This window comes from Nerophis ophidion, linkage group LG11, assembly GCF_033978795.1.
Source record: "Nerophis ophidion isolate RoL-2023_Sa linkage group LG11, RoL_Noph_v1.0, whole genome shotgun sequence".
Taxonomy (NCBI): domain Eukaryota; kingdom Metazoa; phylum Chordata; class Actinopteri; order Syngnathiformes; family Syngnathidae; genus Nerophis; species Nerophis ophidion.
Window position 1 is genome coordinate 22,104,415 of NC_084621.1, and position 23,966 is coordinate 22,128,380.

Here is a 23,966-nt window from a genome sequence, read left to right on the forward strand (position 1 = left end):
GAGGTTGCAGGATTGTTCTGTGCCAAGCCATTGGTGGAGGTTTTTGGGGCTCGGGAGAGTGTCGTATGTTGCCCTGATGAGGAAACTGAGCCGAGCCTGTGGTAGTTTCCAGAAATCTGCCCAGCTGATTGCTCGGCTCGAGACACCCTCCCAAGTTGTCCACCTCCCCTGCTGCCCTTGTGCCACAGACCTTACTCTAAGCTCCTCCTGCTCAATCCTGGTGACCTCAGCAACAACAAGGTCCTTCCTCTCCTTCCTGCCTGCCTGCCTTGGACCATAGGATTGGTGGATCGTTCCATCCAAGGCCTGCCTGGCCTGTTTGGACCATGCCCACGACTTCTTGATGTTGCAGTCTCCCTATCGCCTTCTGGACCTCCTCCTTGGCCCTCCACTTCCTTCCAGTCTCGACTCTGGCATTTGCATCCGCCACTGCCCTGTCGGAGGAGTCCCTTAACTCCATCACCAGCCTTGCCTTTTCCTGCCTGTAGCCCAGGGTGATAGATTTCAGGGGTAGCTGGAGTGAGTTCCATCCATACAGGCCAGCAGCTGAGAAGCACCGTGGCAGGCCAAGCCATTTTCGGATGAAAGAGTTGGCTTTGGATTCCATCCGACTTACGGCAGATGTTGTGACTTCACACAGCTTCATAGGCCACATTATCCTTGGGTACAGGGTGAAGTGATAACACCACACCTTGTATTTCCCAGGTAGCTGGCTTGCATCGATCTTAGACATGCCCTCTGAAAGCTGCTGGAGAATGATTTTCCATGTCCTTGTCTAAGAGACCAGGTGTATAGAGTCTTCCCAGGCTTCGGATGGGCTGATCCACAATGCGTGGGATGTCTTCTCCGCTGATGGTGAAGGTGACTCGGTCGTTTCTCTCCCCCTTTCGCTTTGAGAGGCTCCTTGACTTCTGAGGCTTGAACTTCATCCTGGCCCAGGTGATCAGCTCATCCAGCCTCTTAAGTAGCCTGGATGTGCATGGGGCGGTTCGTAGCAGGCAGGTGATGTCGTCCATATAGCTCCTTAGGGGCGGTAGCCTCTGGCCTGCAGGCAGCCGGACACCACCCACCACCTGCCTTGCCCCGATCAGGATGACCTCAAAAGCTGCCACGAAGAGGATGGGTGAAATGGAGCATCCCATTGCGATCCCTACCTCCAGTTGTTGCCAGCCAGTGATCACCTTCTTCAGTGCAAAGCACATGTGCATGTCCTGGAAGTAGATCTTGATCATGGTCCTGATGTTATCTGGGATGTAGAAGAATTCCATGGCATAGTCTATGAGCAGGTGTGGCACTGACCCATAGGCATTGGCTAGATCTAACCATATGAAGTGCAGATCTTTCTTCTCCCTCTTGGTGGTCTGGATCTGTTCCCAAATGATTGACGCATGCTCTACGCAACCAGGAAAACCTGGAATCCCGGCTTTCTGGCAGCTGGTGTCAATGTAGTTGTTCTCCGTGAGGTAGGTAGTCATTCTTCTCGCCATCACAGAAAAGAAAACTTTTCCCTCCACGTTCTGTAGGGCTATGCTCCTAAACTGCTCGATGGTCTTAGCATTTTGTTGTTTGGGAATAGAAACTGCCACTGCCCTCTGCCATTCGGATGCTATGGTCTGCTGCGTCCAGGCGATTCTCATCAGGGTCCATAACAGCTTCAACACTCCTGGGCAGTTCTTGTACAGCCTGTACGGTATTCCGTTCGGGCCTGGTGTTGAAGCAGATCTTGCCCGCTGGATCACCTGCCTGACCTCGCTGAGCTTGGGTGGTGATGTATCAAACATGGCTGATGGTTCTGAGGGTCTGGGCACATACCCTGGGGAGCCTAGCGGGATGTTCCTTGCTGGGTCACTGTACTGAGTGCGGATGTGCTCCTCCAGTTCTTCTTTGGAGATATCCAGGGTTCCACTTGTCTTCTCCTCAAGGAGCCCGCCTGCATGCCGGAATGGATTCCTGAAGAAACTTGACCTTTCATTCTCCTTCCTTTTTGTCCGTCTTCTGATACGTTCTGCCCTCCGGAGGTTAGTGAGGCGTCTTCTGATCTCATCCCAGAGAGCTATCAGGCCCTCCTCCTCAGCCTCCTCTGCCTTGCTCCAACACTTACGTAGCTGCCTTCTGTTTGCCACCAGGTCATCAATTTCTTTCTCCCTCCTGCTCTTTGGTCTTATTGTGGCCTCTCTGATGGTCACCTCGCCATACCTGTTGCTGCATTCTTCATAGAGGATTTCCGCGAACAAGTTTAACTTGGCTACCACTGACCCGCGCAGCGCATTTTGCAGCAGCCCGCTGAGATGTTCATCCAGCTTCCTCCACTCCTCGGTCTTGTTGGCCTTAGGCCACGTGATCTTGTTCCTTCGGAGTGGGTTTTTCAGGCTCCTGTCCCTTTGACTTGACTCTATTCTTGGGTCGCTTGTGGGTGCTACTGGGTTCACTTCTTGGGGCTCGTCAACATCCCTTTCTCCTTCCTGCCTCCTTTCTTCCCGCTCTACCTCTGCAACATTGGGCCCGTTGGCACTGTGGTTGGCTACCCGGCCTTGGATCCCATTTGTCTGACCTGCCCTTGCCGTGGCAGTGCAAGGTTGCATCAGGTTCCAACCACCACACTTCATCTTTCCCATGTGGATGTAAAGCCCCCTTAAAGTTGTTGTTTTCTCCTAGCCGCACCCACACTTCCTTGGGACCTTCTCTTTTGCCGATATCCTTGCGGTCGTTACCGTGTGATCCGTCCTTGTTGGCCCTTCTTCCATCCCGCCTCTCGGAGGGCCATCGGGTTGTTTTCTCTGTTTTGTCTTCGTAGTAGGCTTTGGGTGTCTTCCTCTTGGAAAACTAGAGGGTAGGGTTACTAGCCCGCCTCTCCCGGTGCAGTCTATCCTGCTGCCACCAGTCTCTCCTGATTGTCCCCCAGTCTTCCCTGGACTCCAACTGCTCTATTCACAGTAGCCACTGTCTCCAGAAATGCATTTTTAATTACAGCAAGGTGGTCTTGCTGCCGGGCCTTAGGCCTGTCGCACCTCCACCGGTGCCTGTGGTGGACTGTGCATGGCAGGGGCGTCCTCTTCCCTGAGCCAGGCCTAAGCCTGACCGCATACCAGAAAAGGTTTTGCTGCAGGGTCTTCAGCTGGGGACCACCTCTCATTGATGTTTCGCCCCTTAGCCCAGAGCATCTCCCGGTGGCGGGGCAGTGAACAGGGACGTCTCCCTGACACCCCCTATATATATATATATATATATATATATATATATATATATATATATATACACACACACATACATACAGTGGGGCAAAAAAGCATTCAAGTCAGCCACCGATTGTGCAAGTTCTCCCACTTAAAATGATGACAGAGGTCTGTAAGTTTCAGCATAGGTACACTTCATCTGTGAGAGACAGAATGTGAAAAAAAAAATTCAGGTATTCATATTGTAGGAATTTCAAAGAATTTGTTTGTAAATTATGGTGGAAGATAAGTATTTGGTCAACCATTCAAAGCTCTCACTGATGGAAGATGGTTTTGGCTAAAAATCTCACAATACATGGCCCCATTATATATATATATATATATATATATATATATATATATATATATATATATATATATATATATATATATATATATATATTTAAAAACTCGGGACGTCCCATGGTCCAAATTGTGTACGCTGGCGGGCCGGTGCTCTAAGACATGAACAAACAGGACGAGAATGGGGAGATGACAGTTGATTATTTTGGTGATTCCAGTTTTGAACTTTCACTCTGACGATGTGTAGTTTCACACTGTGCATGTGTGTGTGTGTGTGTGTGTGTGTTGGCCATTCTGCCCTGTTGTGACTCCGCACAACCAGTGGAAAGTGACAACTACAAAATGGCCGTTGAAAGCATAAAAGGGGACTTGCCTGCCTGCCAATGCCGAACATCTGAAGCCGCAAGCAAAGACGGCATGATTTTAGAAAGTCGTTTTTTGTGAGGAAAAACAGTCAGCAGGTTTCGGTGGAGCGGTTGACGGGCTGCATCAACGCCCTCCTGATATTACGTGGTGGCACTTGTTGCGCCCCGGTGTGTGTGTCTGTGTGTGTGTGTGTGCCCGTCTGCATGCGGTCAGCGATGTGATCCAGGAAATACAAAAACCCTGAACACCGCCCATAAAAAAGTAAAAAACTAAAAGTTTTCCAATCAGGGTTTATTTCTGTTGATCCCGAACCCACCTACTAACTGTAAATGTTCTAATTTATGTTAAAGGCTAATGACAGTGTACAACAATATCAACACCATATTTAAACTAGTTCCTACTTTTGTATTTTCTCTTTTTTTTTTTACATACAATTGTTTGATCTAAATAAAGCTCATAATACACAATAACGAAACAAATGTAAAAAGTACTACTTTTTTTTTTTTTTTGGTCGTTGCCCTCAAAGTCCTCCTGTGTTCAGGGAATTATTTCCTGAATTTGTAAACAATAACTAGAAAACAATGATTTAGAGAAAATTAATATATTGACCTTAAAAGTCTTGTATCGATCATACGCTGATAGCACTCTTGGTTTTGACACCACCAGCTCATAGATCTACCCTCTTCTTAGGTGTCGAGTACTGACCGTGACACACAAACAGTTGTTGTGATTTTAGTCTCTCTGCACTCTACACAGTAATTCAGGCCTATGGTCAATAAGGATTATTTAAATGAAACCAAGCATTCTTTAAATGAAACCTGCATGTACTTGTATTGACCCAGTAGAAACAACCTTCCATAGTCATGGTGCAAAATAAAAATAAAAACACAATCGAACCAATAAAAAATGGCAACAGACATGGTCACAAAACACAATATAACACAATTTGTGGACATAAAAAAAAAAAAAAACATTAAAAAATTCAGAATTACACCTATGTAAATCTATTACAGAGCATGAAAAATGCAAAACACTATCTCCACACTTATCCTTGTTTGGCTTTTTAGCTGATTGATATTTCTGATTGACTGCAAAACTTTGAGAAGGTTGTCACAGAAGTAAACAAGGTAGAGTCCAATTTTTATATAGTGTTAATATCCAATTATATTAATTAGTCATTATAAATCCATTATATTAATATATTGTGTAGACCTATATATATTGTATATATAAATAAATATATATACATATATATATGTATATATACAACACACAGACATATATATATATATATATATACACACACATGTATGTGTATATATATACACACATATACACACATACATACACACATTTAGACACACAAATATATACATATATGTATATATATATATATTTATAAATATATACATATACACATATACATACACACATATATACACACATATAGACACACAAATATATATATATACATAAATATATATGTATATAATTTACATATGCATATATGCAAATACACATATATGCATATATTTAGAAATATGTATATATATACATGTGTGTATATATACATATATATGTATATATATACAGTATATACATATACATATGTGTATATATACATATATATGTATATATATAGAGAGAGAGAAAATATATATATATACACATATATATACATATGTGTATATATATATATATATATGTATATGTATATATATATATACACACACATCCCTCCATCCATTTTCTACCGCTTATTCCCTTTTGGAGTTGCGGGGGGCGCTGGTGCCTATCTCAGCTACAATCGGGCGGAAGGCACAGTACACCCTGGACAAGTCGCCACCTTATCGCAGGGCCAACACAGATAGACAGACAACACTCACACTCTAAGGCCAATATTTATATACTATATATATATATATATATATATATATATATATATATATATATCATATATATATATATATATATATGTGTGTGTGTACTTACTTTACATGCAGTCGGCCTCAACCAAATTTTTTCAAGCCCAATGCGGCCCCCGGACAAAAGGTTTGGACATCCCTTACTCACAACATCCTTTTTGTACTGTTTTAGTTTCACAAATTTGTCAGTGAATTCACCAAAACATCACCGTGGAGTTATTGAGTCTGTTTAGCTGATTGGAGAGCTAGCTTCCGCAGCTGGTGTGTCCATGGCGATGACTTCTGGTTTTTTTTTCTCAGCTGTTTTACTGCCGTGTTACAGACACTATTTGGAAACTTCTTTGCTTGTTCCCAACACAACAAGACAAATAACATCAAAGCTGGTTCCACATGTACGCTTACAAGAATGGCTTGAAAAGTTGCTCAACAGCACACCTGGTGCGCACGCCGCTGCACGACTTTTTCCTGCTGTGCGCTGGGAACATCAGACCAGGAATCCCCTACTTTTCCTCTAAATTGCAGAAAGTTTGAGCTCAAACTCCATCTCACCCCCCCAGACCCTCCCTGCTCCACGAGAGCGTATGACGTTGCAAACATGACAGTTTGTGACGTATGTAAGAAGGTGCGCTTGATTTACGTCTCTGTGAGAACGAGAGACACGAAAGAGTGGGAAGAGCCTGTAGTGCAGGCCTGGGCAATTATTTGGACCCGGGGGACACATTTAGAGAACAAAAACGTGTCTGGAGGGCCGGTATATCTATTTTTAGGAACACTAATACAAAACCTCACAATAATGTCTGATTGAATGCTAAAAAACATTATGAAAAACCGCCTTAAAAACGTAATGGAATTTTACATGTTTTTATGAATGATAAAACACTGAATATTGACAAAATATGTCACGCCCCGTTTTGATCCACATATTTTACAATCAAGTTAAACGCAACAAAAATGCAAAAAACAGTGAAATATGAACGCGAGGGATACAAAATAAACGCACCTAAAATCTGAAATATCTGATACACCGCTAAGCTTTAGAACTTTGTTGTGAAAATCTCCTTCCGCGTTTGTGGAAATGCTTCCCACCCACACTGCTTGGTGCCTCGTCTGAGCTGCTGTGACGTAGATGACCATAGTGTCAAGACTAGGACTATGGTGTGGATTGTTTTCCCGAGCTGCGAAGCGACTGGATCGGACATGGCGTGAAGGTGATGATATCTTTTCATTTTAACACTCAAAAGTGCTACAAAAACAAAGGGTATAAACAAAAACTCGCACAAAGGCAGAACTATGGACATACGTAAAACAAGACTTGGAAACTATGGCATGAATAAAGAAAACTTACTTGGAACGAGAAATGAGCATGAAAAAGAGCCACATGGATCATCAGCATGAATAACTAAATGGTAAATGGGTGGTACTTGTATAACGCTTTTCTACCTTCAAGGTACTCAAAGTGCTTTGACAGTACTTCCACGTTCACCCATTCACACACACATTCACACACTGATGGAGAAAGCTGCCATGCAAGGCGCTAACCAGCACCCATCAGGAGCAAGGGTGAAGTGTCTTGCTCAGGACACTACGGACGTGACGAGGTTTGTACTAGGTGGGGATTGAACCAGGCACCCTCGGGTTGCGCACGGCCACTCTCCCAACCGCGCCACGCCGTCCCAGAATAACAAGGGTGTATAGTGGGTGATGTCGCCAGGCTGTCTGCCTGGCAACTGCAGGCTTAAATAGTGATTTGGTGATTGACAACAGGTGCATGAGTCCAAATGAATCAGGTGCGTGTCATGGAAACAAAGCAGGTAGTGAAAAAACAGCAACTGACAATATCCAAAAACCAAAGAAAACATAGCCAAACTAAACATGATCCCCAGAACATGACACATAGTAACTCATTAGATTACCATAGTAACTACCGTATTTTTCGGACTATAAGTCGCAGTTTTTTTTCATAGTTTGGCCGTGGGTGCGACTTATACTCAGGAGCGACTTATGTGTGAAATTATTAACACATTACCGTAAAATATCAAATAATATTATTTAGCTCATTCCCGTAAAAGACTAGAGGTATAAGATTTAGCGATTAGGAGTGACAGATTGTTTGGTAAACGTATAGCATGTTCTATATGTTATAGTTTTTTGAATGACTCTTACCATAATATGTTACGCTAACATATAACATGCACTTATTCAGCCTTTTGTCCACTATTCTTTATTCATTTTAAATTGCCTTTCAAATGTCTATTATTGGTGTTGGGTTTTATCAAATAAATTTCCCCCCAAAATGCGACGTATTTATGTTTTTTTCCTTCTTTATTATGCATTTTCGGCAGGTGCGACTTATACTCGGGAGCGACTTATACTCCGAAAAATACGGTAATTAGATGTGAAGTGAATTATATAACTGGTATATCATCCATAAGCGCATATTCCAACCATTAAAAGAGTTAGTATAGTTGAAGACTTACGGTCATTAGAAAACATGACTGCACATCATAATGGCAGCTACACTTTCCATCTTTAAGATCTGAAAAAAATATTTGGGAATGTCCGGCGGGCTAGATTGAAAAGCTTAACGGGCCGCATGTGGCCCAGGTCTGCCGTAGTGTAATGCCCGCAGCAAAAAAGCAACTGAGTGAGAGCGTTTACTCGAATATCACCATATAATCATTTTCTGTATCGCACATAGACAAACCCGCTATATATCGCTTTTAGTTGCAGGCTTCCACTGCAGACGTTTCCTACTCTTTCTCGTCTTGCCTTCTCACGGAGACTTAAAACAAGCGCACCTTCTTACATACGTCGCGTGTGGAACGTCACAAGCTCCTGCAGAGCAGACAGGTAGCGACATGGTAACGTTAGCTGTGATGCTAACGGTGAGGTGCGAGTGGTAATACGAGGGAGAGAAAAGGTGCCAATCTGGTAAAAAATGAAGGAAGACTTCATTCCAAGGAAAAACAGCACAGGGTCCATCGTCTGGCAGTGGTTTTTATGTGGCAAAAGCGTTGTTACAAAAAGTAGCATTACTGCTAATATGTAGCATCATTTGACTATATTGTGATATTCGAGTATACTGTCCGCTCTCACGCATATCCCCCTTTTCTTTTCTAAAGCAAATCTGTATGGCAGATGTGCGCATTTAAATCAACGATATGATTTGTCTAAAACAAGAGTCACCGTGGGAGCCAGGTAGCCCGTAAGGACCAGATGAGTCGCCCGCTGGCCTGTTCTAAAAATAACTCAAATAGCAGCACTTACCAGTGAGCTTCCTCTATCTTTTTTATTTTTTTATTTCACTACTAGCAAGCTGGTCTCGCTTAGCTCGACATTTTTCATTCTGAGAGAGACAAAACTCAAATAGAATTTGAAAATCCAAGAAAATATTTTAAAGACTTGGTCTTCACTTGTTTAAATAAATACATTTATTTTTTTACTCTGCTTCTTATAACTTTCCGAAATACAATTTTAGTGAAAAAAATACAACCTTAAAAATGATTTTAGGATTTTCAAACACATATACCTTTTTTACCTTTCAAATTCCTTCCTCTTCTTTCCTGACAATTTAAATCAATGTTCAAGTATTTTTTTTTTTGTAAAGAATAATAAATAAATTTTAATTTAATTCTTCATTTTAGCTTCTGTTTTTTCAACAAAGAATATTTGTGAAATATTTCTTCAAACTTATTATGATTTAAAATTAAAAAAAATATTCTGGCAAATCTAGAAAATCTGTAGAATCAAATTTAAATCTTATTTCAAAAGTGGATTTTGACCTATTTAAAACATGTCATCAAAATTCTAAAATTAATCTCAATCAAGAAAAATTACTAATGATGTTCCATAAATTATTATTTTTTTTTTCAAAAAGATTCTAATTAGCTAGCTTTTCTTTTCATTTTTTTTCGGTTGCATTTTGAATTTTAAAGAGTCGAAATTGAAGATTAACTATTTTTCAAAATTTAATTTTCTTTTTTTTAGTGTTTTCTCCTTATTTAAACCGTTCAATTAACTGTTTTTTTCATCATTCATTCTCTACAAAAAACCTTCCGTAAAAGGAAAAAAAATGTACGACAGAATGACAGACAGAAACACCCATTTTTTATATACATATATAGATTTGTTTATTAAAGGTAGACCGTAAGGACCAGATGAGTCGTCCGCTGGCCTGTTCTAAAAATAACTCAAATAGCAGCACTTACCAGTGAGCTGGCTCTATTTTTTATTTCACTACTAGCAAGCTGGTCTCGGTTTGCTAGACATTTTTAATTCTAAGAGAGACAAAACTCAAATAGAATTTGAAAATCCAAGAAAATATTTTAAAGACTTGGTCTTCACTTGTTTAAATAAATTCATTTATTTTTTTACTTTGCTTCTTATAACTTTCAGAAATACAATTTTAGAGAAAAAAATACAACCTTAAAAATGATTTTAGGATTTTTAAACACATATACCTTTTTTACCTTTTAAATTCCTGCCTCTTCTTTCCTGACAATTTAAATCAATGTTCAAGTATTTTTTATTTTTTTGTAAAGAATAATAAATACATTTTAATTTAATTCTTCATTTTAGCTTCTGTTTTTTCGACAAAGAATATTTGTGAAATATTTCTTCAAACTTATTATGATTTAAAATTCAAAAAAAATATTCTGGCAAGTCTAGAAAATCTGTAGAATCAAATTTAAATCTTATTTCAAAGTCTTTTGAATTTATTTAATAAATTTTGTTCTGGAAAATCTACAAGAAATAATGATTTGTCTTTGTTAGAAATATAGCTTGGTCCAATTTGTTATATATTCTAAAAAAGTGCAGATTGGATTTTAACCTATTTAAAACAAGTCATCAAAATTCTAAAATTAATCTTAATCAAGAAAAATTACTAATGATGTTCCATAAATTCTTTTTTTTATTTTTTTCAAAAAGATTCGAATTAGCTAGCTTTTCTCTTCATTTTTTTTCGGTTGAATTTTGAATTCTAAAACGTCGAAATTGAAGATGAACTATTTTTCAAAATGTAATTTTCATTTTTTTAGTGTTTTCTCCTCTTTTAAACCGTTCAATTAACTGTTTTTTTCATCATTTATTCTATTAAAAAAACCTTCTGTAAAAGGAAAAAAAATGTACAACGGAATGACAGACAGAAACACCCATTTTATATATATATATATATATATATATATATATATATATATATATATATATATATTTGTTTATTAAAGGTAAATTGAGCAAATTGGCTATTTCTGGCAATTTATTTAAGTGTGTATCAAACTGGTAGCCCTTCGCATTAATCAGTACCCAAGAAGTAGCTCTTGCTTTCAAAAAGGTTGGTGACTCCTGGTCTAAAACATAAGAAAAAAGAAGAGATTTTCCATTTTTTTTTCAATTAAGAATCGTAAAAATAAGAATTGCGATTCAATCGAAAATAAAAAAATTTTGACACGTTTTCTGACGTTGGGGTCGGAACTTCAGCAGCCAAACCCAGCACACGACCCCCTCCCTCCACTCCAAACACGCCGCCATAATCCCGCACTATCAGCGCACTCATCTGCCAGACGAGGAAGCGGCCGAGAGCAAACAGTCCAAGACACAAAAGACCACTTTCACCTTGATCAGCCAAGCAGGCCGGCCCGAGACGCCGGCTTGTGAAAGACATGAAAGACGGCCGAAGATTACACCTGAGAAGAACCGCGGAGACCTTCAAAGAGGAAGACCGGCTCTTGGATCAGAGAGAGAAATATACGCACAAAAACAAGACGGCATCCCTAACATCTAATAGGGGAACATCTGGATTGCGCAGTTTGGCGCTCTGAAGACGGCGTCAACTATTATCGCACGCGTGCACGTTGAGGGAATGAGAAGGACAGGTAGGTAGACAGACAGCGGGGGTGTCTCCGGCGAGCAGGTGAGTCTCCTGCGGGTCGTCTGTCCTGACGCTCCATTGTGTACTTATCTACTTCCTGCGTGTGTTTTGACTGCTGCCTCGCATCTCTGATTAGGCCACACTCTCTCCTCCTCCACACGGACAGCAAACACTGGGTGTATTCATGCACTCCACTCAAACGGACAGGACTCCTAAAGGCTCCGCGCCGCTCCGGGTTTCTCCTTAAAGGTCTACTGAAATAAGATTTTCTTATTTAAACGGGAATAGCAGGTCCCTTCTGTGTGTCATACCTGATCATTTCGCGATATTGCCATATTTTTGCTGAAAGGATTTAGTAGAGAACATCGAAGATAAAGTTTGCAACTTTTGGTCGCTAATAAAAAAAGCCCTGCCTTTACCGGAAGTATGTGCGCATGACGTCACGAGTTGCAGGGCTCTACACATATTCACATTGTTTATAATGGGAGCCACTAGCGGTAAGAGCAACACATTTACTAGGATAATTCTGGAAGATTCCTTATCTGCTTATTGTTTTAGTAGTTTTTTAGTGAGATTGTAAAGATTGTAAAGACATACGTCGAGGTCGGATGGCTGCGGTGAACACGCAGTGTCTCAGAGAGAAGCCGAGGAGCCAAGCTCACAGCTGCCTTTTTTGACAGCTGCTGCAGGACGAGGAATAAACCAATGATGTCTCCGGTAAGATCCATCCATCCATCCATCCATCCATCCATCCATCCATCATCTTTCGCTTATCCGAGGTCGGGTCGCGAGGGCAGGAGCCTAAGCAGGGAAGCCCAGACTTCCCTCTCCCCAGCCACTTCGTCTAGCTCTTCCCGGGGGATCCCGAGGCGTTCCCAGGCCAGCCGGGAGACATAGTCTTCCCAACTTGTCCTGGGTCTTCCCCGTGGCCTCCTACCGGTTGGACGTGCCCTAAACACCTCCCTAGGGAGGCGTTCGGGTGGCATCCTGACCAGATGCCTGAGCCACCTCATCTGGCTCCTCTCGATGTGGAGGAGCAGCGGCTTTACTTTGAGTTCCTCCCGGATGGCAGAGCTTCTCACCCTATCTCTAAGGGAGAGCCCCGCCAGCCGGCGGAGGAAACTCATTTCGGCCGCTTGTACCCGTGATCTTATCCTTTCGGTCATGACCCAAAGCTCATGACCAAAGGTGAGGATGGGAACGTAGATCGACCGGTAAATTGAGAGCTTTGCCTTCCGGCTCAGCTCCTTCTTCACCACAACGGATCGATACAACGTCCGCATTACTGAAGACGTCACACCGATCCGCCTGTCGATCTCACAATCCACTCTTCCCCTACTCGTGAACAAGACTCCTAGGTACTTGAACTCCTCCAGTTGAGGCAGGTCTCCTCCCCAACTCGGAGATGGCACTCGACCCTTTTCCGGGCGAGAACCATGGACTCGGACTTGGAGGTGCTGATTCTCTTTCCGGTCGCATCACACTCGGCTGCGAACCGATCCAGTGACAGCTGAAAATCCCAGCCAGATGAAGCCATCAGGACCACATCATCTGCCAAAAGCAGAGACCTAATCCCGCGGCCACCAAACCAGAACCCCTCAACGCCTTGACTGCGCCTAGAAATTCTGTCCATAAAAGTTATGAACAGAATCGGTGACAAAGGACAGCCTTGGCGGAGTCCAACCCTCACTGGTAAGATATATATCACAATTTTCCCATCCAAAAACATGCTGGTTGACGTAGAGAAAACATGTTCGCTTGACCGTTCAGCTTCACAAAAAACAAAGAAACACCGGCTGTGTCTCGGTGGTAAAGACAGCTGCAATCCACCGCTTTCCACCAACAGCATTGTTCTTTATAGTCTCCATTATTAAATGAACAGATTGCAAAAGATTCAGCAACACAGATGTCCAAATTACTGTATAATTATGCGATTAAAGCAGACAACTTTTAGCCGCTAGTGGTGCAGCGCTAATATTTCCTGACAGTCCATGACGTCGCACGCACGTGTCATCTCTCCGCAACGTTTTCAACAAGAACCTCGCGGGAACTTTAAAATTGCAATTTAGTAAACTAAAAAGGCCATATTGGCATGTGTTGCAATGTTAATATTTCATCATTGATATATAAACTATCAGACTGCGTGGTCGGTAGTAGTGGGTTTCAGTAGGCCTTTAATTGATCAGAGCGACCCACCGCAGCAAAATAAAAGCCGCCACACCTTAAAAATGTGTATTTTTTTACGCCAAAACAAATTAAAGGACAAACCCCGTTTCCATATGAGTTGGGAAATTGTGTTACATGTAAATATAAACGGAATACAATTATTAGCAAATCATTTTCAACCCATATTCAATTTAATATGCTACAAAGACAACATATTTGATGTTCAAACTGATAAACGTTTTTTTTTTGTGCAAATAATCATCCATCCATCCATCCATCCATCCATCTTCTTCAGCTTATCCGAGGTCGGGTCGCGGGGGCAGCAGCCTAAGCAGGGAAGCCCAGACTTCCCTCTCCCCAGCCACTTCGTCTAGCTCTTCCTGGGGGATCCCGAGGCGTTCCCAGGCCAGCCGGGAAACATAGTCTTCCCAACGTGTCCTGGGTCTTCCCCGAGGCCTCCTACCGGTTGGACGTGCCCTAAACACCTCCCTCGGGAGGCGTTCGGGTGGCATCCTGACCAGATGCCCGAACCTCCTAGGTACTTGAACTCCTCCACTTGGGGCAGGGTCTCCTCCCCAACCTGGAGATGGCACTCCACCCTTTTCCGGGAGAGAACCATGGACTCGGATTTGGAGGTGCTGATTCTCATTCCGGCCGCTTCACACTCGGCTGCGAACCGATCCAGTGAGAGCTGAAGATCCCGGCCAGATGAAGCCAACAGGACCACATCGTCTGCAAAAAGCAGAGACCTAATCCTGCGGCCACCAAACCGGAACCCCTCAATGCCTTGACTGCGCCAAGAAATTCTGTCCATAAAAGTTATGAACAGAATCGGTGACAAAGGGCAATCTTGGCGGAGTCCAACCCTCACTGGAAACGTGTCCGACTTACTGCCAGCAATGCGGACCAAGCTCTGACACTGATCGTACAGGGATCGGACTGCCATAATAAGACAGTCCGATACCCCATACTCTCTGAGCACTCCCCACAGGACTTCCCGAGGGACACGGTGGAATGCCTTCTCCAAGTCCACAAAGCACATGTAGACTGGTTGGGCAAACTCCCATGCACCCTCAAGAACCCTGCCGAGAGTATAGAGCTGGTCCACAGTTCCACGACCAGGACGAAAACCACACTGTTCCTCCTGAATCCGAGGTTCAACTATCCGGCGTAGCCTCCTCTCCAGTACACCTGAATAAACCTTACCGGGAAGGCTGAGGAGTGTGATCCCACGATAGTTGGAACACACCCTCCAGTCCCCCTTCTTAAAGAGAGGGACCACCACCCCGGTCTGCCAATCCAGAGGTACCGCCCCCGATGTCCACGCGATGCTGCAGTCTTGTCAACCAAGACAGCCCCACAGCATCCAGAGCCTTAAGGAACTCCGGGCGGATCTCATCCACCCCTGGGGCCTTTCCACCGAGGAGCTTTTTAACTACCTCAGCAACCTCAGCCCCAGAAATAAGAGAGTCCACCACAGATTCCCCAGGCACTGCTTCCTCATAGGAAGACGTGTTGGTAGGATTGAGGAGGTCTTCAAAGTATTCCTTCCACCTATCCACAATATCCGCAGTTGAGGTCAGCAGAACACCATCCGCACCATACACGGTGTTGACAGTGCACTGCTTCCCCTTCCTGAGGCGGCGGATGGTGGGCCAGAATCGCTTCGAAGCCATCCGGAAGTCATTTTCCATGGCTTCCCCAAACTCTTCCCATGTCCGAGTTTTTGCCTCTGTGACCGCTGAAGCTGCACACCGCTTGGCCTGTCGGTACCTGTCCACTGCCTCTGGAGTCCTATGAGCCAAAAGAACCCGGTAGGACTCCTTCTTCAGCTTGACGGCATCCCTCACCGCTGGTGTCCACCAGCGGGTTCTAGGATTACCGCCACGACAGGCACCAACTACCTTGCGGCCACAGCTCCGATCAGCCGCCTCGACAATAGAGGTGCGGAACATGGTCCACTCGGACTCAATGTCCAGCACCTCCCTCGTGACATGTTCAAAGTTCCTCCGGAGGTGGGAATTGAAACTTTCTCTGACAGGAGACTCTGCCAGACGTTCCCAGCAAACCCTCACAATGCGTTTGGGCCTGCCAGGTCTGTCCGGCATCCTCCCCCACCATCGCAGCCAACTCACCACCAGGTGGTGATCGGTAGAAAGCTCCGCCCCTCTCTTTACCCGAGTGTCCAAAACATGAGGCCGCAAATCCGATGACACAACTACAAAGTCGATCATGGAACTGCGGCCTAGGGTGTCCTGTTGCCAAGTGCACATATGGACACCCTTAGGTTAAAACATGGTGTTTGTAATTAACAAACTGTGACGAGCACAGAAGTCCAATAACAAAACACCACTCGGGTTCAGATCCGGGCGACCATTCTTCCCAATCACGCCTCTCCAGGTTTCACTGTCGTTACCAACATGAGCGTTGAAGTCCCCCAGTAGGACAAGGGAATCACCCGGGGGAGCACTCTCCAGTACTCCCTTGAATGTACCCAAAAAGGGTGGGTACTCTGAACTGTTGTTTGGTGCGTAAGCACAAACAACAGTCAGGACCCGTCCCCCCACCCGAAGGCGGAGGGAGGCTACCCTTTCATCCACTGGGTTGAACTCCAACGTGCAGGCTTTAAGCCGGGGGGCAACCAGAATTGCCACCCCAGCCCGTCGCCTCTCACTGCCGGCCACGCCAGAGTGAAAGAGAGTCCAGCCCCTTTCAAGAGAAGTGGTTCCAGAGCCCTTGCTGTGCGTCGAAGTGAGTCCGACTACATCCAGCCGGAATTTCTCTACTTCGCGCACTAGCTCAGGCTCCTTCCCCCCAGTGAGGTGACGTTCCACGTCCCAAGAGCGAGCTTATGTAGCCGAGGATCGGACCGCCAAGTGCCCTGCCTTCGGCTGCCGCCCAGCTCACATTGCACCCGACCTCTATGGCCCCTGCTATGGGTGGTGAGCCCATTGGAGGGGGGACCCACGTTGCCTCTTCGGGCTGTGCCCGGCCGGGACCCATGGGTACAGGCCCGGCCACCAGGCGCTCGCCATCGTGCCCCACCTCCGGGCCTGGCTCCAGAGGGGGGCCCCGGTGACCCGCGTCCGGGCGAGGGAAATCTGGGTCCTTTGTTTTTACTTTTCATAGAGGTTTTCGAGCTGCTCTTTGTCTGGTCCCTCACCTAGGACCAGTTTGCCTTGGGAGACCCTACCAGGGGGCATAAAGCCCCCAGACAACATAGCTCCTAGGATCATTGGGACACGCAAACTCCTCTACCACGGTAAGGTGGCAGCTCGGAGAGGAGTGCAAGGATAATATAATCAGTAACAAATAATCAGTGCAAATAATCAGTAACTTTATAATTTGATGCCAGCAACACGTGACAAAGAAGTTGGGAAAGTGGCAATAAATACTGATAAAGTTGAGGAATGCTCATCAAACACTTATTTGGAACATCCCACAGGTTTGCAGGCTAATTGGGAACAGGTGGGTGCCATGATTGGGTATAAAAACAGCTTCCTAAATTCACAAGAAAGGATGGGGCGAGGTACACCCCTTTGTCCACAACTGCGTGAGCAAATAGTCAAACAGTTTAAGAACGTTTCTCAAAGCGCAGTTGCAAGAAATTTAGGGATTTCAACAAAAGCCGCCACACCTTAAAAGTTTTTTTTTTTTATACGTGACAACGAATTAAAGTAATATAATGTATGAATTAACGTTGTACGGTATACTGGTACTGGTATAGTAATTAATCATAGCGACCCACCACAGCAAAATAAAAGCCGCCACACCTTAAAAATGTGTGTTTTTTTTCATGTGAAAACATCCATCCGTTTTCTAACGCTTATTCCCTTTGGGGTCACGGGGGGCAATGGTGCCTATCTCAGCTACAATCGGGCGGAAGGCGCCGTACACCCTGGACAAGTCGCCACCTCATCGCAGATGTGAAAACAAATTAAAGTAATATAATGTATGAATTAATGTTGTACGGTATACTAGTACTGGTATAGTAATTGATCACAGCGACCCACCACAGCAAAATAAGAGCCGCCACACCTTAAAAATCTGGTTTTTTTCATGTGAAAACAAATTAAAGTAATATAATGTATGAATTAATTTTGTACGGTATACAGGTACTGGTAATTGATCACAGCAAAAATAAAAGCCGCCACACCTTAAAAATCAGTTTTTTTTAACGTGAAAACAAATTAAAGTAATATAATGTATGAATTAAGAGGGATGTGTGATATGGCTATGAGTTGTTTTTTCCCTTGGCCTCAGTTTAGGCCCCTTTCCATGGGCCAAGGCTTAGACCGAATTTTTTTCTTAACAACCCTAGCCACCCCCCCCAGCCCCCACCCCATTGATCACATGTATCTCACCTTTTTTGTGAGGGGCCAAGGAAGTTGGCATACCCGTCAACGATCCTATTCTGTCTCCCTGTAATGTTTGATCCTGTTCTGTCTCCCTGTAATGTTTGATCCTGTTCTTTCTCCTGTAATGTTTGATCCTGTTCTGTCTCCCTGTAATGTTTGATCCTGTTCTGTCTCCCTGTAATGTTTGATCCTGTTCTTTCTCCCTGTAATGTTTGTCTGATCTTGACTGGGATTGTGCTGAAAATTGTAATTTTCCCTCGGGGATTAATAAAGTATTTCTGATTCTGAATTAGGGTTGTATGACTGGTACTGGTATAGTACCGCGATACTAATGAATCATATTCGGTACTATACCGCCTCAAAAAAAGTACCGGTCCCCCACACCACTCCCCCTCAGTCCCCGCGTCGTCATCATGTTGTGTTATTGTTGGTTTTACAAGCAGAGAAGCATGTTCAGCAGCGCAAAATCACAGAGTACTTACAAGCAGACACAGTGTGGAGACAGAAAAGCGAGGATAAACGCATTTTGGTTGAAAAACTAACGATAAAGATGAATCTATAACACTGAAGCGCAGTGTGCAGGGTTGTAACTACGTCTAAATCACTAAGCCTCGTCTCCATGGCAACAAATAAAGTATGTTTCTTACAAGTATCATCCCTGCAGGACGAGAACTGGCTAACATTATTCACTACACACCGTAGCTCACCGGCGTCACAATGTAAACAAACACCTGACATCCACTGTAATGATACCAAGTACAGGAGTGTATCTAGTCGATACTACTATGATTACATCGATATACCATCACAGATGCTGGCTTTTGAACTTTGCACCAAGGACATTCCGAATGTTTCGACGTCCACAGTTTGCAAAAACAATTTGAAATGTGGACTCGTCAGACCAGAGAACACTTTTCCACTTTGCATCAGTCCATCTTAGATGAGCTCGGGCCCACCGAAGCGGCGGCGTTTCTGGGTGTTGTTGATAAATGGCTTTCGCGTTGCATAGTAGAGTTTTAACTTGCAGTTACAGATGTAGCGACCAACTGTAGTTACTGACAGTGGTTTTCTGAAGTGTTCCTTAACCCATGTGGTGATATCCTTTACACACCAATGTCGCTTTTTGGTGCCTGAGGGATCGAAAGTCACGGGCATATAATGTGCAGTGAATACTGGCAGTGATTTCTCCAGATTCTCTGAACCTTTTGATGATATTACGGGCCGTCGAAGGGGAAAATCCTAAATTCCTTGCAATAGCTCGTTGAGAAATGTTGTTCTTAAACAATTTGCTCGCGCGTTTGTTGACAAAGTGGTGACCCTCACCCCGTCTTTGTTTGTGAACGACTGAGCATTTCATGGAAGCTGCTTTTATACCCAATCATGGCACCAACCTCTTCCCAATTAGCCCGTTCACTTGTGGGATGTTCCAAATAAGCGTTTGGTGAGCATTCTTCAACTTTCTCAATCTTTTTTCCACTTGTGCCAGCTTTTTTCAAACATGTTGCAAGCATCAAATTCTAAATGAGCTAATATTTGAAAACATAACAATACTTACCAGTTCGAACTTAACGTTCGAACTGGTAAGTTTTTTTGTTTTTTTTTCCAAGATGGCGCTGCTGTAGTGGCTGCTGTTGGCAGGAGCTCTGTGCTCTTGTGTCATCCTTTTGTGTTTCCCTCTTGTTTTCATGTCTTATTATATTTTTTTTGCCTTTTGGTCCGGGACCCTTTGGGACTGTGTGACAAGGGGTGCCACTTTCGTGACCTCTGTGGTGCTTTTTTGTGGACTTCTGGATCTGCCTCCTGGGAGCATTTGGGCCATGGAGACCAGCTGCTGGGTGTCTGCCACACCGGAGTCGGTTTGGAGGGACTGGCGGAGATGCGGATGAGGGGACAGGTCTGCGGAGCTAGCACTGAGCGCTGGGACGGAGAGGCTTCGTGGTGTCTTGGCTGGGTGAGCAGGTGTCGGACACCTCAGTCACCTTGGACGTATCCTCGCTCATCCATGCGGACTGGACACTGGCCGAGAGTGGAGTCTGCTGTCTCGGTTGCTTTGTTGGGTCTGCTCCTGTCTCTGGCCATGCTCCCTCCACCCCAGCGGACGATGGCGTGGAACACCGCAGAGGCCACCACAGTGGATATGTTTCTTTTAGTTTTTATTCATAGCTGTATGTAGAAGTGTCTGCTTGTATCTGCTGCTTTAATGTCTTTAATGTCCTCTGTGTTCTTTGATGTTTGATGTTTCCCTCTTACACACATGGAAGAGGGCTGTGTACCATGGCTATGAGTTGTTGTTTTTTTCCCTTGGCCTCAGTCTGCACCCCCTCTCCAGGGCCCAGGCTAAGACCGATTTTTATTTTATTTTATTTTAATCTTCTATTTTTTTCTCCCATTCCCCCCCATCCCCTTGTTTACCTGTATCTCATCTTTTTTTGTAAGGGGCGCTGGAAGCCGGCAGACCCGTCAGCGATCCTGTTCTGTCTCCCTGTAATGTTTGTCTAAACTTGAATGGGATTGTACTGAAAATGTTAATTTTCCTGAAGGAATTCTCTTGACGGAATAAATAAAGTACTATCTATCTAATCTAATCTAAGTATCTTGTCTTTACAGTCTATTCAATTGAATACAGGTTAAAAAGGAATTGCAAATCATTGTATTCTGGTTTTATTTACTATTTACACAACGGGACAACTTCACTGCTTTTGGGTTTTGTACTTACAGTGTGTATATAGAACAGTTATGGATGTTTTTAGAGTGCTGTATAAGCAGAATAGAACGACTCTTCTTACTTCCATTGTTAGCTGACTTTTGCTAGCTTTTATTTACAATTAAGAATGCTTAAAAACAAAAGAAAACATTTGTGAGCTTGACACAGATGCTTGGACTGCGAATTAATGGTTCCAAAGTTAACGTTCCCCCAAAAAGTGAAGTTTCCCTTTAAGTTCTTGTCATTCTTTGCATGAAAACAAAGGAAACATGGATTATGTCACGATTGTTGCTCACATTCAATACGGGTTTATGTGGCCCTTTAGCCAGAACGAGTCGTCGGCGAGAGAGGGCCTCTATAGCGCCCCGTGTGGTCGAGTGGAAGAAGCAGAGGTCTGCCTGGTATTACACTCTCAGTTACATTGTGTCTATCATTGCTCAAAGAAGTGCACGTGTGTTCCATACCATGACTCGGTATCGCAGCGGCGTACATCTCTTTCAGCAGGTCACCGAGCGTGTGAGCGTTGCCTTCAGGGGACATGGGACGGAACAGTTTCTGGATGAAAGGCCGGTCGCCTGTCGTCTGCAACAAATTAAAGGCTCAGTAAATGCAATGTACAGCATTAATAATAATAATCCAGATATTAGTATTTGTGTGTCACAGCAATAGATTCATACTATTTTTCTACAAGCCCCGTTTCCATATGAGTTGGGAAATTGTGTTAGATGTAAATATAAACAGAATACAATGATTTGCAAATCATTTTTAACCCATATTCAGTTGAATATACTACAAAGAAAACATATTTGATGTTCAAACTGATAAACTTTTTTGAGTGTGCAAATAATCATTAACTTTAGAATTTGATGCCAACAACACGTGACAAAGAAGTTGGGAAAGGTGGCAATAAATACTGATAAAGTTGATGAATGCTCATCAAACATTTATTTGGAACATCCCACAGGTGTGCAGGCTAATTGGGAACAGGTGGGTGCCATGATTGGGTATAAAAACAGCTTCCCACAAAATGCTCAGTCTTTCACAAGAAAGGATGGGGCGAGGTACACCCCTTTGTCCACAACTGCGTCAGCAAAGAGTCAAACAGTTTAAGAACAACGTTTCTCAAAGTGCAATTGCAAGAAATTTAGGGATTTCAACATCTACGGTCCATAATATCATCAAAAGGTTCAGAGAATCTGGAGAAATCACTCCACGTAAGAGGCATGCCCGGAAACTAACATTGAATGACCGTGACATTCGATCAAAAACCGACACCAATCTCTAAAGGATATCACCACATGGGCTCAGGAACACTTCAGAAAACCACTGTCATTAAATACAGTTGGTCGCTACATCTGTAAGTGCAAGTTAAAGCTCTACTATACAAAGCGAAAGCCATTTATCAACAACAACCAAAAACGCCGCTTTCCGGGCCCGAGATCATCTAAGATGGACTGATGCAAAGTGGAAAAGTGTTCCGTGGTCTGACGAGTCCATATTTCAAATTTTTGGGGGAAATATTCGACATCGTGTCATCCGGACCAAAGGGGAAGCGAAACATCCAGATTGTTATCGACACAAAGTTCAAAAGCCAGCATCTGTAAAGGTATGGGGGGTGCATTAGTGCCCAAGGCATGGGTAACTTACACAACTGTGAAGGCACCATTAATGCTGAAAGGTACATACAGGTTTTGGAACAACATATGCTGCCATCTAAGCGCCGTCTTTTTAATGGACGCCCCTGCTTATTTCAGCAAGACAATGCCAAGCCACATTCACCACGTGTTACAACAGTGTGGCTTCGTAAAAAAAGAGTGCGGGTACTTTTCTGGCCCGCCTGCAGTCCAGACTTGTCTCCCATCGAAAATGTGTGGCGCATTATGAAGCGTAAAATACGACAGCGGAGACCCCGGACTGTTGAACGACTGAAGTTCTACATAAAACAAGAATGGGAAAGAATTCCACTTTCAAAGCTTCAACAATTGGTTTCCTCACTTCCCAAACGTTTATTGAGTGTTGTTAAAAGAAAAGGTGATGTAACACAGTGGTGAACATGCCCTTTCCCAACTACTTTGGCATGTGTTGAAGCCATAAAATGTTAAGTTAATTATTATTTGCAAAAAAAATAAAGTTTATGAGTTTGAACATCAAATATATTGTCTTTGTAGTGCATTCAATTGAATATGGGTTGAAAAGGATTTGCAAATCATTGTATTCCGTTTATATTTAAAATGTTTCTGACATTTGGCATTCTTTTTGTATCATTTCATTACCAGAAATTCCTCTGTTAATTCACCACAACATCAACCTAGAGTTGTGGAGTCTGTTTAGCTAATGGAGACTTAGCTTCCGTGGCTCGTGTGTCCATGTCCGTGACTTCTGTTTTGTTTGATCAGCCGTTTTACTGCTGTGTTACAGGCAACCGTTTGGAAACAATTAAGGTATGTAAATAAACATTTTTACAATCTTTCTGTGTCAATAATTCATTTCGTAACTTATACACAGGGACGGCGCAGTTGGGAGAGTGGCCGTGCCAGCAACCTGAGGGTTCTTGGTTCGATCCCCACCTTCTAGCAACCTCGCCACATCCGTTGTGTCCTTGAGCAAGACACTTCACCCCTTGCTCCTGATGGGTCGTGGTTAGGGCCTTGCATGGCAGCTCCACCCATCAGTGTGTGAATGTGTGGGTGAATGGGTGAATGTGGAAATAGTGTCAAAGTGCTTTGAGTACCTTGAAGGTAGAAAAGCGCTATACAAGTATAACCCATAACCCATTTAGCCATCGTAATGTAACAAAGCTAACGTCATTGGCACTAGCTAATATGCTAACACGTTTACAGTCCGTGTAAGTATTAATAACTTGCAATGGCATTCTTTTTGTATTGTTTAATTTCCAGAAATTCCTCTGTAAAATCACCACGACATCACCCTGGAGTTGTGGAGTCTGTTTAGCTAATGGAGCGCGAGCTTCCGTGGCTCGTGGGTCCATGTCGGTGACTTCTGTTTTGTTTTATCAGCCGTTTTACTGCCTACCATTTGGAAACAATTAAAGTATGTAAATAA

The 23,966-nt window shown here is 43.6% G+C and overlaps 1 protein-coding gene across 4 annotated transcripts in view; it reads right to left on the bottom strand.

Annotated features, from left to right (window-relative positions):
- Positions 1–23,966, bottom strand: part of atg5 (ATG5 autophagy related 5 homolog (S. cerevisiae)) — a 97,457-nt gene that overhangs the window by 34,139 nt on the left and 39,352 nt on the right. For all 4 annotated transcript variants that reach the window (XM_061915385.1, XM_061915383.1, XM_061915384.1 and 1 more), the window contains one exon: positions 21,368–21,485. In XM_061915385.1, the coding sequence (XP_061771369.1) occupies positions 21,368–21,485 (118 nt within the window). The remainder of the gene's footprint in view (positions 1–21,367; positions 21,486–23,966) is intronic.